Source organism: Mycotypha africana (assembly GCF_025528875.1).
Source record: "Mycotypha africana strain NRRL 2978 chromosome Unknown BDF20scaffold_4, whole genome shotgun sequence".
Taxonomy (NCBI): Eukaryota; Fungi; Mucoromycota; class Mucoromycetes; order Mucorales; family Mycotyphaceae; genus Mycotypha; species Mycotypha africana.
Window position 1 is genome coordinate 625,012 of NW_026515728.1, and position 13,376 is coordinate 638,387.

Consider the following 13,376-nt stretch of genomic DNA (forward strand, 5'->3'; position numbering starts at 1 on the left):
CTGCGATTATAATTTCCCAATTAAGGGGCCCTTTTTGGGAAGCGCCAAACATAATTTTGAATAAAAGTGTATGCTCATCAAAATTTCATCACCACTCTTTCTCCCTTTTGCCCTTCCCTTTTCTGTTATCTCATCGTCCATGAGAGGTGTAAAACAATGTCTGGAAAGCCTACAATGAAAAAGACTAGTGTCACACCCTATGCTTTACCAACGCCAAATAATGACCAGAACGATGAAAATTTGCGACTTATTAATCCCGATAGTACTGTCCACCAACAACAGCAGCATTATGGTACTTTACCAGAGGCAGCCTTTAGTTCTTCAACTTCATTAATATATGATGGGTCAGCTTTTTCTGGAGAAAGTAGCGAAGAAATGATTTCTTCAAATAAGATAGCAAAAAGGAAAAAGAAACGATTGCAAAAGCATCACAATAAACCGGCAAAGCCAAAGCTTGTCAGTAAATTGTCATATATTGTAGGCAGTGCGCGGCAATCCGAGGACGAAACAGATCAAGACGACGATATTATAGATATGCCGCCTGAAAATTTGATTATACCCGAATTAGATCCAAAGTATATTCTCAATATTCTGCAATCAAAAAGAGAAAAACACTTCTTAAATTGTCATCTAATAATTTCTTCCCGTTTCGTCGAACCACCGAACTATCACTTAGTGCAGATGAGGTTAAAAAATACGTACCAGCAACGAACGAAGCTTGGTTGAGGAATCATAAAGTGAATCTAAGCAATATACGAGAGAATTATCATAGAGAACGTTTGTTAGAAAGGTAAAAGATCAAAATTGATCAATCTAGGCAACACATTGGACTCTGAAATGTAGATCTACTGCTACCACACAGACATGGAGAAATTCCACTGACAAGTGTTGAACAGATTAAACATGCATACAAATATGACGCTTATATTTCCGAAGCCAAACGGATCCTATTCGCCAACCATAGTATCATATCATATGTAATGTTATGCATTGGATCATATCCTATAGTCAATAATGAGCGCTCATGTTTATGTATTTGCAGGTATATATGGACTTGATAGTTGATATGCTACTATGTTTCGCTTATCTGGTCGAAATGAAACAAGAGGCTGATATTGAGATAAAACCTTCTTGGATGTATAAATGGCGGGCATATGATTTATGGTAAATTTTCATGTATACTGTGTGATCAATGCCTGCATTGAGAAAATTAAGTTAACTGGATTTTCCGACAGGATAATTTGTGTAATATTGAGCTTCTGGAATCTAGGCTCTTTTATAATACGTAAGGAGTTCTTTCTGCAATCTGGCACTATCCAACGGATAGCATTAACTAGATTCTTTATGTCCGTAGGCATTTTTTTGACCGGAAGACCATTCTATGTTTTACGAAGTTTCAGATCATTTATCGAGCTATTTACAACTTACCCCTTCATACTATCTCTATTTATCAGGCATGGAAGGTTTCTATATGGTAAAGAACGCTAAAAAAAGTACTTCCGTTGTGTACACACTAACAGTTGTATTTCCCAGTGCCTTATTTTCTTAGAAGTTGGGTATTATTATTGAGGATCAAAAGCGTCCTTAAGATCAAAACGAATCTTTTAATGACAGGTAGCGTCACGTAATAGTTCCCGTATATATGTATATATATATATATATATCGACGGTAAGAATTCAACTGCTTTTTTTTAGATAAGCCAGTTGATCCCCTAAAGTCTAAGTTAGTCCATTTGATCGGAACATTGGTTGCACTACTTTACAATGGAATGTCAGCTTTCCAATATTGTGAAAGGACCTTTGGAAACATTGTATATTCCATTTTAGATTCTTTGTACGTAGTAATGGTTACGTTGTCAACAGTTGGATATGGCGGTAGGGTATTTACATACTATATTTAGCCAGTAAAAGACAACCATTTTTGACTCTTAAAAAAACTATTGCGCAGATATCACACCACACACTGAAGGAAGTAGGGTTGTAATGATGATGCTTATTGTCATATCCTTGGCTGTATTACCCACATTATTGGCTGATGTGTTGAACACGTTCCGAAAAAGAAATGGTAATACCTTGTTAAAACGACATATGCTGTATTGGATACGCTTATAAAACTCGTCTTACATGATTGTAGATTGGGGCGGTTATGTATCAGTATCGTCTATGCCCTTCATTTTGATTGTAGGATCTTTTCGCCCTGAACAAGTCACTGAAATTTTAGATGGATTTTTGAATGTAGTAAGCAGTTCTTTTTCTCAAAAAAATATACTTATTCAATATGTGTTAACGATCTGGAATTTATGCTAGGAAAACACGCAGCCACATTTAAATGTAGTGTTTCTTGACATAAATCGGCCGAACGAAGAGTTGAAATTCTTAGAACGCAATTCGATGTGGGGGCATAGAATACAATTTATTCATGGAACAGTCCTGGTATGCTACTTGAACCTCATTTTCCAATTTTGTAATAATTAAATAGTAACCTCTTAGAACAACTATTCGATTTAGGACGAGCAAACTTTGAAAAGAGTGGTAAGAGAGAAATGGGATGTAAATTCTGTAGCTCTGTATTTTTCCATTAAAATATCATTTTCAACTTTATATAGCGAGCTAGATCAGCAACGGCTATTTTCACATTATCAGGTAAGATCATTGTTTTGCTCTTCATCTTGCGGTTATTGAACGCTTTCCATTCCCTCATTAATAGACCAACATGCTCTCGACCCGCAAAAAGAGGATGAAAGGAATACAGTTCGTCTCTGGGCTCTATACTGCTATACGGTTAGTCATAATATTGATATTTACACTTACAATTTATCACCATCTACAGCTATCTATCAAAAAATGGCGAAAGAAATCATCTGTGTACGAGAGTTTAAGCAATATTTGTTAGCCATGAATTGTCGTTGTCGAGGTGCTTCCACTTTGTTAACTAACTTACTGCACCAGCGACGCCCTATGGATCACTATGATGAATCCTGGCAAGCACAGTATGGTGGGTTACATTTTACTGAAATTTGTTAGAAAAAAGGTCTGTTTTTAAAACATAAGGCCTTTGGTTTACAGACGATGGGTCTTGTAACGAAATATACATGGACAAACCACCAGATGCACTTGTCAATTTGCCTTTTAATGAAGCCGCTTGGGTAACGTAGTACAGCATGATTTTGCATAAGTTCTGCAATCATTAATTTCTGCGTCTTCCATGAAGATTGTGTACTCAGAATGTCAAGTTATACTCTTCGGTATCAAAATGCAAGTATTTGGTTGTGAGCATCGTGAGATACTTTTGAATCCGGAAGACAAATATACTATAAGGGAGGCTGATTTATGCATCTATATGTGTGAGAGTTCTAAAGAAGTCAAAGATGTGAATAGTTTGGTAAGGAAGATGTCAAAGGCTCGACCTTGAATCAGTACACTATCATATTACTTATGCACTTTTCCTTAGTCGCATACTTACGTGAGGGATAAGTTGGAAAAGATGAGAGTACGCCGGCAGAGTGGCCATTTGCGGAGACGTTTATCTGAAATCTCACATCCTGGTCATTCAAGCTCTTCCTCTTTCCGAAACGAACTTTATATGACCAAAAATGAATCACATACATTAGAAAGCGCGTCTGCTGGATTGAGCACGTACATCAGCAGTCAACAACAACTTCAGCAGGCAGAAACCAAAACCTCCTCATCTCATCACCCTTCGCCCACTTTAAGTGCAGAAAGTCTTCATCATACAAAATCGGTTGATTCTGCGCGTTCAACATCAAAAAATAGTATCAATACTCGACTGCAGCACGATTTTGAATTATCAAAGCTGCCTACGTCACGTATGGCTTTACTCAGTGGTAGCCGAGAGTTAATTAGTAGGCTTGGAAGATTACATATGAATCCTGATCAAGATTTAGACACGCTTCCTGTTTGCTATCTATTAAAAAGGCCAGCCACTTTACGAGAACTAACAATTGAGTCTACAGAAAGTATGAATGGGCATATTCTCGTTTGCATGCATCATAAAGTATCCAACATTTTCAAATTCATTTACAATTTACGGTAAGTTTGAACAGAAATCTAAATATTGATATAACATCGCACACCTCTCAACTTTAATGATAACGATTTGGAATGTACACATAAATAGAACCCCACAGTTGAATCCAAACAATTTGCAAGACATTGTATTTCTTTGTACTTCTTTACCAAACAACAAGACTTTTGAGTTGATATCACGATTTCCAAAAGTCTATTTCATGGCTGTAACATATCATTTATCAACTTATATAGAAGTGTCTGTTAACTTAAAACCGTTTAAATTCCTAGGGTAATTGCCAAAATCCTGAAGATCTAATCAAAGCAGGTGTTATGCGAGCAAAACAAGTGGTAGTTATGAGGTATTCTCCCCCTTTTTTCCCTATATGAATCTATAAAAAAATGTTCCTTGTCCTAACGTTTACATTTAAACTTTTACACTTTAACTATCCAAAGCGAAAGAGAATGTCTGGATCAATACCAACGGACTTCCGATAGTCCCGCTATGTAGGTTTAAGATAAGTGTTCACATTATGCATTACGAAATGCCATTAACCTTGACCATAAATAGTATGACAAGCCATCTACTGGACTTAATACTGCAAGAAAAGAAACCAAATGACGTCTCACGTATCGTCAATCTAGGTATTATAAACCAATAAAGGACAAAAAATACTGCAATTGAACTGAATCTCCCTGTTAACTTTACTATATTTAGTGGAAAAATCCAACATTCGTTTCATGCATCTACTTCAAGGTAAAGATGTAGCAGAAGAAGTGGATGTGTTTTATACGCCTGCTTATGCGGCCGGCAATGTCGTGGTTGACAGCTTATTGAGCAATGTGCTTTTGAGTCAAACTTACTACAAACCAGGTATTGTGTCTGTTATCAAAGCGCTTAGTGGTATGCCTGAGCCACTATATGATCAAGATACGGCAGCACATCATCATCAGCAATCATACCAACAAGCCAGTGGGCTGAATAGCAGCGCTAGTAGACTAGGTTCATTTAAACAAAACTCTAAACACCTGATGTTATTATCACTACCGCATTGCTTCATCAATAAGAGCTTCTCATACTTATTCGAGGAGCTAATTATGGACCATGATGTTCTTCCCTTAGGAATTCTCAGAGCACCTGATGAACAAATGGGGAATGAACTACCCTTTGTGTACACAAACCCCGTCCCTTCTCTAATTATGAAAAAGACAGACAAGGTCTATGTATTAGCTTCCGCGGGGTGGAGCTTCTATTCATAAGCAGAATAGTTGAAGGTACTATGTTACTATAAAAACTGTAATAATAAATTGTATATAGATAAATGAATTACTAAGCGAATAACACATCATTATCTGAAAGAATAGAATATAAAATTACAACGTTATGTTTCTTCTTTGATGTATAAATTGTAGTTTTTTTTATACACAGTCATCATGTCTTAATAAAGTAGGGCTGCCTTTTCCTTTTACATAGCAGCATCAATTTATAATTTTTATTTTCAAAAATTTCGAAAGCGATGTTCATAATAAGATAATTTAAAGTAGATTACCTGCGATAGTCAGCTCCCTATCTGCTTGTACCAAGCAATTCAAGATGATCGTATATCTATGAGGGTATAAAAGGGGTATAATTGCAGAACGTTAAGGATATATCTTAAACAACCTCAGTAGTTAGAAAAAGGATAAAAGGACATTTCTTCTTTCTTTTTCGCGGCTATCTTCTGTTTCTGGAATCGATCTCTATAAGTGCAACGTCTTGCTTTAGATGAGACTTCAACATGTTGACTGTCTGAAGAATCCACAAACTTTTTAAATACAGGTTTTTTCTTCTAAAAATACATCGAAAAGACCGAGAGGTTTGTGTCAGTAAAAGAAAATAATACTGAGCAAATGAAGATTAACAATATGAAGCTAAATGAATTTACGCTTGAAGTTGAGCTTTGACTTCCGTCCGTGGTATCTGTAATTGCTGTTGTTGTGGTAGCAGAGAATGTAGGTGCTGTTATAATCGGCAAACTGAGCAGCATTTCTTGCCATTTTTTCTATACGTTGAATATGCACACTCGTTAAAAACGAACGCTGATGAGATTATATAAACCAAAAAAAAACAAAAAAAAAACCTTCGCTATAGCCTTCGCCTTTTCCTCTTTGGCTTTGGCTTCTGCTTTTGCCATTTCAGTCAACTTGTACTTCTCTTCTCGTTCTTCCCACTGCTTTTTTGCTTGTTCATACTTCTGTCTTTCTGCTAATGACTTCAATGGATCGCTTTCCATGTCATTCCTTTTTGACAATCTGTCAATTGCAATTTTTTGACGCTGCTTTCGTCTCCTTTCTAGCTTCTTTGCTTTTCGAAACTGCCAACGTGGTGTTCGCTTTTCCTCTTTTGTGCTTTTACTTTCTATTTCTGGCATTGACGAAAAATAGAGTTCGTTTGATATACAATATGCAGCAAAGGCAAAAAATTGAAAAATGAAGGATCTACCACCGGTTTTCGGAGATTTCGCTTTTTTAGATGTATTTAAAGAAAACGATCAGGAACCGACACAACAGACTATGCATAAACAACGTTGAGCTGAACAGTAAGACATGCCATGCTTGTTTTTGGTGTTCTTACCTTTGTAACACTAAATTCAATCAGCAGGTCGATAAGAGTCGCGAAAAAGTAAATATTCTGAACGGTAATCTGCTTTTTTACATTTTTTCTTTGGCTTAACTGTTCGATCACCTGCTGAACAATAAACACTCAGCCACGTAGAAATATGACTTTTGATATGAATTCACTTTTTCTAGACACTTTTTGCGAATATCCTTTCTTTCTTTTCTAAAAACAGTGCTATAAAGGCAAAATATAAATGGCCCGAGTAGCAGTTTTAGGTGGATCAAAAGGATGCGCTCGTGCGATGGTTGTTCAGAGCCTCAGTAACAATGCCAACCATGAATTCAAATTACTTATCAGAAACCCAAACAAGCTAGAAGAGTCTTACACCAAAGAGCAACTATCAAAAGTTACTATAATTGAAGGCGATGCTCTTGACGTGGTTGCTGTCAAAGAAACCATTCGTAATACAGATGTGGTTATTTTTTCTGTCGGTAGTGGTATGGACATCATGAAGAGAAAGATGCTCCAACCAGGCCTATGCAAAGATGCTATGACTGTTTTGCTAGAAGCTATGAGTCAGCTTTCAAACGATGATGTTGACAGTCGTCCTAAACATCTTGTGGCTGTTTCAACTACAGGTTTAGATGGCATGAAGGAAGTACCTTTCTTGTTACAGCCCTTGTACAAATTTCTCCTCCACGAGCCTCATCAGGATAAATTGGCAATGGAAAGATTAATTGAAAATAATGAGATTCAAGGCTTAAATTGGATCATTGTAAGACCCAGTTTGCTCACAGACGGTCAAGTGACAGGCAAGTATAGGGCGAACGTTGGTATCTCAGGTTACACAATTTCAAGAGACGATGTTGGCCATTTCTTATGGAATCAATGCGTTCTAGCGGAGGTTTGGAACAATAAAAAAGTAGTAGTTACTTACTAGTTTACTCACATTGTTATGCTGAGGAACAACAATTACAACTGCAACTACTTCTTTTCTCACTTTGGTAGATATTCTTTCATTAAACTTATGCTATTACTCGGCCAGTTACATTTTTACTTTGCTACCCTTGAATTTGTTAGCCATTTACTATTAATTGTACAAGTAGTTTGAATGAGTGAGCTTGCTTAAATGTTAAGCATAACGTGTACTGTATTTCCTTTTATGTTCATTTTTTTAAACAACACATGTGTCTCGTAGCGATATAGACGATACTATTTTCTCAATATGACTGATGCTTCCAATGCAAAAAACCGGCAGCCGAGTATTTTTGAGCTGCCCAAGAATTACCAAACATTGCAAAATGAAAAATTTTAAAGCCAGTTCAATTTTGCCTTCGATTATATTCAACGTGAAACAGTGCATTTGAATAATCCTTCCTTTACATAACAACGTCGAACAATGGTATGTAGTTGAATGATCAGTAATTTCGGCCTGTAGTATCCATATCAGCATACTATGCAGTTCTTGTCTTTTGATGTTTTATTTTGATGGAGGATTGGATGGATGCTATACATGTTTTAAATGGATGAAATAAGGGCTTTTTGGATGGAATACATATTTTAAGCTGCGAAGTATAAGCAATCTGACACATTCCAATTTTACAATTGACAACTATAGCCTTTCGTCAAGTTACAAAAAAACAAGGCCTACTTCAAGCGTTTCCAAGTCAAGTATCGCAGAAGAAGAGGTACATTCAGTTTTAATGAGTTAGTTATTTTTGACGGTTTGGATTGTATGTTGAATGGAGTAGAATTATGTCAAATCAGTGATTGTTATTCTCGCTATGAGCTTCTGTCGAATGTATCCATATACAAAAATTTGAACAGCTCCTTGATTCTTCCTCTTATTCAACGATCCGAACCTCAGATTGACTGAAACGATCATCAGCTGACACATCAATTCTAATTATATAATAGAGGGTAAGACCGACTATTATGCTCGTAAGAGACTTGTCGTTCAAGCCAAGAACAAGTACAACTCTCCCAAGTACAGAATGGTCGTTCGTTTCACCAATAAGGACATCATCTGTCAAATCGTTTATGCTAAGCTCCAAGGTGATTTCGTCCTTGCCGCTGCTTATGCTCACGAACTCCCTCGTTACGGTATCAAGGGTGGTTTGACCAACTGGGCTGCTGCTTATGCCACTGGTCTTCTTCTTGCTCGCCGTACCTTGACCAAGCTCGGTCTCGCTGATAAGTACGAAGGTTTCACTGAACCTGATGGTACTGTCCAAATGATCGAAGCTGCTGAAGGTGCTCCTCGTCCTTTCAAGGCTTTCCTTGATGTTGGTCTTGCTCGTACCTCCACTGGTGCTCGTGTCTTCGGTGCTATGAAGGGTGCTTCCGATGGTGGTATCTACATTCCTCACAGCGGTAACCGTTTCCCTGGTTTCGATATCGAAACTAAGACCAACGATGATGAACTTCTCCGTAACTACATTTACGGTATTCACGTTGCTGAATACATGGAATACCTCGAAGAAGAAGATGAAGAACGTTACAAGAAGCAATTCGCCACTTTCATCAAGGAAGGTGTTACTTCTGACATGATTGAAGACATGTACGCTGAAGCTCATGCTGCTATCCGTGAAAACCCCGCTCCTCAACCCACCGAAAAGAAGGGCAAGCCTGCCAAGCCCAACAAGAAGGGTCTTCGTCTTAACAAGAAGCAACGTCTTAACAGAATTAAGGAATCTAAGGCTAAGTTCGAAGCTTCTCAATAAGTTCCTTATTTTTCCCTCATTCTACGCAACATTTACTTATTAAATAATCATTCTGACAAATAAAAAAAGGTTTGATTGTAATTTCAGATCTCTGTTTACAAGGTTTTTTGTTATTTTGCATTTATGATGTTGCATTTTCAGTTATTATACAGTATTATGATGTCAAAATTGTGCACCTGAATTTCTATATTTTTTCTATGTTATGTATTACACGGCGTGTAGATCAAAGCTTTCTGTAAAAAGTGGTTTTGTGTGACTGAAGCTTTTTTTAGTCTTTTGATTTTTTGATTTTTTTTTTTACTTTGTTTTTTTTTTATTCAAAAGCCTTTTGTGTCGTGGAAAATGCATATTGTTCTTTTTCCTTCTACTAGCTACAATATTCTTGCTTTCCTCGTATATTTTTCATTACCTAAAATATACAGTGTAGTTTTAGTGTAGCTCACTGTTATGAGCCAACATCAGCAAAAAGAACCTATGTATGTACCACAGACTGCATTGGAAAATTTGTCCCTGAACGATAAACCTATCCGTGTCGTATGTGGACCTTTATTACGCTATTTGGAGATAGATTATAACCAACGCCTTTGGCGTGGATCATGTCTTATTGTTCTCAACCATTTCCAAGCCCCAAAAATGAAGATACGTATGCGCCCCACAGCAGCAGCTTATGTTCCGGAACGATCCATTGAACCTACCGCCGTAGATACACTTGACATCTATCGCAACGAATACCATTTCTGGCGTTATGACTTACAGCTACCTCTTATCACGGAAGAGCAAATTGTTACCTACACTTTCAATTGTTTTAATGATAAAGAGTTTCAATTTTACGTGCCTTCGATACAAAATTCAATGCGATTCATGTTTTATTCTTGCAGTGGGTTTTCCGATATACCACAAGCCATTAAAGATAAATTCAATGAAAAAGAAGCACCACTTTGGCAAGACGTATTGGATAGACATCAAGTGATGCCATTTCACGTCATGCTAGGAGGTGGCGATCAATTGTATCAGGATCGTTTGATTCATGAAGATTTTATGAAGCCTTGGGTAGCTGAGAAGAATCCAAAAAAGAGACTGGCTATGACATTACCACAGTCAATGAGAGATGGGTTTGAGGAGTTTTATTTTTGGAACTACGTCAAGTGCTTTGGGTAAGATTAGGGAATGCAGAATATAAGTTGTTGTACAACGCTTCTATGCCAAAACGTTTGCGCACAGACCCTTTAAAACTTTAATGTTTGTTTAAATGCTGTTTCAGATTTAAAGAAAGCCCAGTTCAAGCACAAGCATATGCTTCGATTCCAGCAATAAATATGTGGGATGATCATGTAAAGATCAAAGCAAATAGTAAAGGGTGCAAATCTCTACGCTTCAGATTATTCATCAAATTTCGTTTTTGTACCTCTTAAAATAGGACATTATAGATGGTTATGGTTCGTACCCAGCAGACATGCAATCGGCAGACTGCTTTAAAGGTAAGTGAGTTAATTGCAATCCTGTGAAGGCTTCATTAAGGTTAAATACAGAAAGTTTTTCTGTTAACGCGCGGCAACTAGTACTATTTGCCAATGCATCTAGATTTTATTATTTATTCCAACACCATACCACAATCGAACGTGCCGAAAGAGATGGTATGATTCGAGGCTCTCAGCCGACCTGTCATCACATTGTTACAACCTTAGGACCAGATATTGGGCTTCTATCATTAGACGCGCGTGGTGAGCGATCAAAATTCGAAATTTGTACTAAAAAATCGTACGATGCGTGCTTCAAGGCTATGTACGAACGACTACCTTTCACCATAAAGCATTTTATGGTATTAACAGGTGTACCTCTAATTTATCCTCGTCTAACATTGTTTGAGAATTTGATGGAAGGAGCGGCGAACTTGAGTCTAGCGACAGTAGCTGGTAAAACAGGTACATTAGGAGACATTATCGATGGTCAATTGAACGAATGGAATGGAGATCCTGAATTATTGGATGATATGAATGACCGTAAGTCATAAACCTACGTGTAATAACAGTAATATGCAAACTCACACACTGATTAATCCACTGATTTTACTTACAGACTGGACTGCTGGAAATCATGAACTGGAAAGGAGAGAATTTATCAAGAGATTACAATCTTATGCGACCGAAAAATCTGTTCGTATTTCATTTTTGGGTGGTGATGTTCATTGTTGTGCTGCTGGGCGATTGTATTCAAAAGATATGAAAGATAAAGAGGAAGGAGATCCGTATTTAATGGTGCAAATTGTTTCAAGTGCTATAGTTAACGTACCTCCACCCCAAGTTTTATTAACCGTACTTAATCAAAAATCGACTTACGTTACCTTTGATGGTAATATTGAAGAGAGGATGTATAATTTATTTAAGAGCTCACCGAACGGCAACACAGTAGGTTGTGAAAGTATAATGTTTAAAGGATACATCTCGAAAATTTGAGCTCAAATCACTGTTATAATTAGCGGAAAAACAAGAAGCTAATGGGGAGACGTAATTATTGCGCTGGATATTTTGATGAAGGAACTGGTAAACTGAATTTCTGGATTCAAGCAGAGGTGGATATAGGCAAAAAAGGTACAAGAGGGTACCTTGTAGATGTTCCCAAACTAGTGTTTGGTCAGGCCGGTGTTACCCTTCATACGAAAGTGACGAAGGATCACTTATTAAAGCAGAACATCTTGGCTAGCGATGTTAAACAACATCAACATTTCCATTTTCATCGTCATCCCTACCAAACCCCTCCACAGTTTCCACCAAGCACCTATACTGTGATGGTGCCTCCTCCAGTGCCTCCTCATGTTCAAAACAATAGCGAATACCACAATCATCAAAGGCCTACTCAACAATACGATTGTCTGAACATGGGCTCAGTTGGTGGGTTCATTAAACCACCCCCTAAGTAAAATATATTGCAGTTGAAGTATTCATAAGTGTCTTTGAAGCGTGAAATATCCAATCGAATCAGCAATGCTTTCTATGACAAAAAAAAAACTTAGCAAAAGTAAATACCATTTGGTGCCATCATGCCTTGATAGCTCTGGGTACCTGTATTTAGCGTCGCATACATTACTCATTACCCTTGGTCTACAGGAACATTTAATACTCAAAAATACACTTGCCTAATAGCTTTTCCCTTTGATATAAAACAAAGAAAGTGCTATAGATTGGGCATTATAATCAATAAAACTGCAAATACTATAATAACGACGCGTATTAGCAAAGATTGATTGTAACTATGCGTCCACATGTAATACCACATTCTCAATGTTCGAAACAGCAATTAAGAATTGGTTTGCTTTGAATTAGTAAAGCAGATGGATTACCCGACCAGCCATTTGACAAGATTGAGGTTTAAAGACAGGATACTAATCTTCCAACTGGAAGATTAACCAGAGAGTAGACTTTTATTGCTTTGGCTATATTTGAGATATGATTTGGTGTAGCATTTTTCGCTTCGTAAAAATTTCCATTGAAATATTGATTACATATTAAACCATCTTTATATCAACTTATAGTTACGTGCCTGCTTATTTGACATAAATGATTGTTGAATCTGTTCAGTGTTTTCAAAACTTCTTCGACAGGTTATGGCTACAAGGTTCCTTTAAACCCTCCCCCGCCCCACCCCACCCAGTTTATAGAACGAATGTCACTTACCGCAATTTGTTGCTAATCAAGCATAGTAATTTGCAAACTCTGCTGGCAGGTACTGTATGAAGAAGTAAACAGAGGTTGCCTTTGATACATTGATAAAGATTCAAAAAACTTACTAGAAGCCAGAAATCCTGAAAATTACTTATATTCAACTCATTGTAGGTAACTACTGATAGCCTCTTTTACATTTGTTGAATTGCTTCTGTTTCAAATTTACTTTTAACACAGAAGTTATTGGGATACGGTAAGAAAATTACGATAAAGATGTTAGGTTGACGTTATTTGAGATATCGGGTACGTTATTAGTAACATTAAATATACTTTATTCTGTGCAAGAACGTGATGATCGAGCATTTTATC

At 37.1% G+C, this 13,376-nt stretch overlaps 6 protein-coding genes across 6 annotated transcripts; 5 read left to right on the forward strand and 1 right to left on the reverse strand.

Moving 5' to 3' along the window:
• The first annotated feature begins 14 nt into the window (after window positions 1–14).
• Window positions 15–889, forward strand: BDF20DRAFT_431175 (uncharacterized protein). The gene is made up of 2 exons (XM_053075430.1): window positions 15–575; window positions 677–889. Exons 1-2 carry the CDS (start codon window positions 157–159, stop codon window positions 792–794), a joined length of 537 nt encoding a protein of 178 aa, XP_052937053.1. The 5' UTR covers window positions 15–156; the 3' UTR covers window positions 795–889.
• Window positions 553–5,472, forward strand: BDF20DRAFT_863480 (uncharacterized protein). The gene is made up of 21 exons (XM_053080675.1): window positions 553–575; window positions 682–977; window positions 1,043–1,164; window positions 1,236–1,285; window positions 1,355–1,474; window positions 1,534–1,614; window positions 1,696–1,875; window positions 1,949–2,065; window positions 2,135–2,238; window positions 2,308–2,433; window positions 2,509–2,532; window positions 2,607–2,643; window positions 2,708–2,995; window positions 3,067–3,146; window positions 3,212–3,382; window positions 3,452–4,050; window positions 4,139–4,253; window positions 4,318–4,388; window positions 4,483–4,533; window positions 4,598–4,671; window positions 4,745–5,472. Exons 3-21 carry the CDS (start codon window positions 1,049–1,051, stop codon window positions 5,284–5,286), a joined length of 2,946 nt encoding a protein of 981 aa, XP_052937054.1. The 5' UTR covers window positions 553–575; window positions 682–977; window positions 1,043–1,048; the 3' UTR covers window positions 5,287–5,472.
• Window positions 5,413–6,713, reverse strand: BDF20DRAFT_431371 (uncharacterized protein). Its single transcript, XM_053075431.1, has 4 exons — window positions 6,641–6,713; window positions 6,147–6,529; window positions 5,952–6,068; window positions 5,413–5,855 (listed from the first exon to the last, which is right to left on the reverse strand). The coding sequence occupies exons 2-4, from the start codon at window positions 6,435–6,437 to the stop codon at window positions 5,691–5,693; spliced, it is 573 nt and encodes a 190-aa protein (XP_052937055.1). The 5' UTR covers window positions 6,438–6,529; window positions 6,641–6,713; the 3' UTR covers window positions 5,413–5,690.
• A 165-nt stretch (window positions 6,714–6,878) lies between these two features.
• Window positions 6,879–7,565, forward strand: BDF20DRAFT_818267 (uncharacterized protein; the record flags this gene model as incomplete). Its single annotated transcript, XM_053077343.1, has 1 exon — window positions 6,879–7,565. The coding sequence occupies one exon, from the start codon at window positions 6,879–6,881 to the stop codon at window positions 7,563–7,565; it is 687 nt and encodes a 228-aa protein (XP_052937056.1).
• A 230-nt stretch (window positions 7,566–7,795) lies between these two features.
• BDF20DRAFT_430832 (uncharacterized protein) lies at window positions 7,796–9,684 on the forward strand. The gene is made up of 3 exons (XM_053075429.1): window positions 7,796–8,027; window positions 8,244–8,313; window positions 8,543–9,684. The coding sequence occupies exons 1-3, from the start codon at window positions 8,025–8,027 to the stop codon at window positions 9,346–9,348; spliced, it is 879 nt and encodes a 292-aa protein (XP_052937057.1). The 5' UTR covers window positions 7,796–8,024; the 3' UTR covers window positions 9,349–9,684.
• Window positions 9,685–9,714: 30 nt separating this feature from the next.
• BDF20DRAFT_863500 (uncharacterized protein) lies at window positions 9,715–12,584 on the forward strand. Its single transcript, XM_053080676.1, has 6 exons — window positions 9,715–10,502; window positions 10,610–10,679; window positions 10,766–10,826; window positions 10,908–11,348; window positions 11,425–11,753; window positions 11,825–12,584. The coding sequence occupies exons 1-6, from the start codon at window positions 9,796–9,798 to the stop codon at window positions 12,263–12,265; spliced, it is 2,049 nt and encodes a 682-aa protein (XP_052937058.1). The 5' UTR covers window positions 9,715–9,795; the 3' UTR covers window positions 12,266–12,584.
• Window positions 12,585–13,376: the final 792 nt, after the last annotated feature.

Coding starts and splice junctions, on each gene's coding strand:
- BDF20DRAFT_431175 (XM_053075430.1), top strand. CDS start 157: ATGTCTGGAAAGCCTACAATGAAAAAGACTAGTGTCACACCCTATGCT. Junction 576..676: donor ATACCCGAATTAGATCCAAA/GTATATTCTCAA, acceptor ACTATCACTTAG/TGCAGATGAGGTTAAAAAAT.
- BDF20DRAFT_863480 (XM_053080675.1), top strand. CDS start 1,049: ATGGACTTGATAGTTGATATGCTACTATGTTTCGCTTATCTGGTCGAA. Junction 4,389..4,482: donor AAACAAGTGGTAGTTATGAG/GTATTCTCCCCC, acceptor AACTATCCAAAG/CGAAAGAGAATGTCTGGATC. Junction 4,534..4,597: donor ACTTCCGATAGTCCCGCTAT/GTAGGTTTAAGA, acceptor GACCATAAATAG/TATGACAAGCCATCTACTGG.
- BDF20DRAFT_431371 (XM_053075431.1), bottom strand. CDS start 6,437: ATGCCAGAAATAGAAAGTAAAAGCACAAAAGAGGAAAAGCGAACACCA. Junction 6,069..6,146: donor AGGCGAAGGCTATAGCGAAG/GTTTTTTTTTTG, acceptor TTCAACGTATAG/AAAAAATGGCAAGAAATGCT. Junction 5,856..5,951: donor GTCAAAGCTCAACTTCAAGC/GTAAATTCATTT, acceptor ATGTATTTTTAG/AAGAAAAAACCTGTATTTAA.
- BDF20DRAFT_430832 (XM_053075429.1), top strand. Junction 8,314..8,542: donor CAAGTATCGCAGAAGAAGAG/GTACATTCAGTT, acceptor ATTATATAATAG/AGGGTAAGACCGACTATTAT.
- BDF20DRAFT_863500 (XM_053080676.1), top strand. CDS start 9,796: ATGAGCCAACATCAGCAAAAAGAACCTATGTATGTACCACAGACTGCA. Junction 11,349..11,424: donor ATTGGATGATATGAATGACC/GTAAGTCATAAA, acceptor TTTTACTTACAG/ACTGGACTGCTGGAAATCAT. Junction 11,754..11,824: donor GCTCACCGAACGGCAACACA/GTAGGTTGTGAA, acceptor TGTTATAATTAG/CGGAAAAACAAGAAGCTAAT.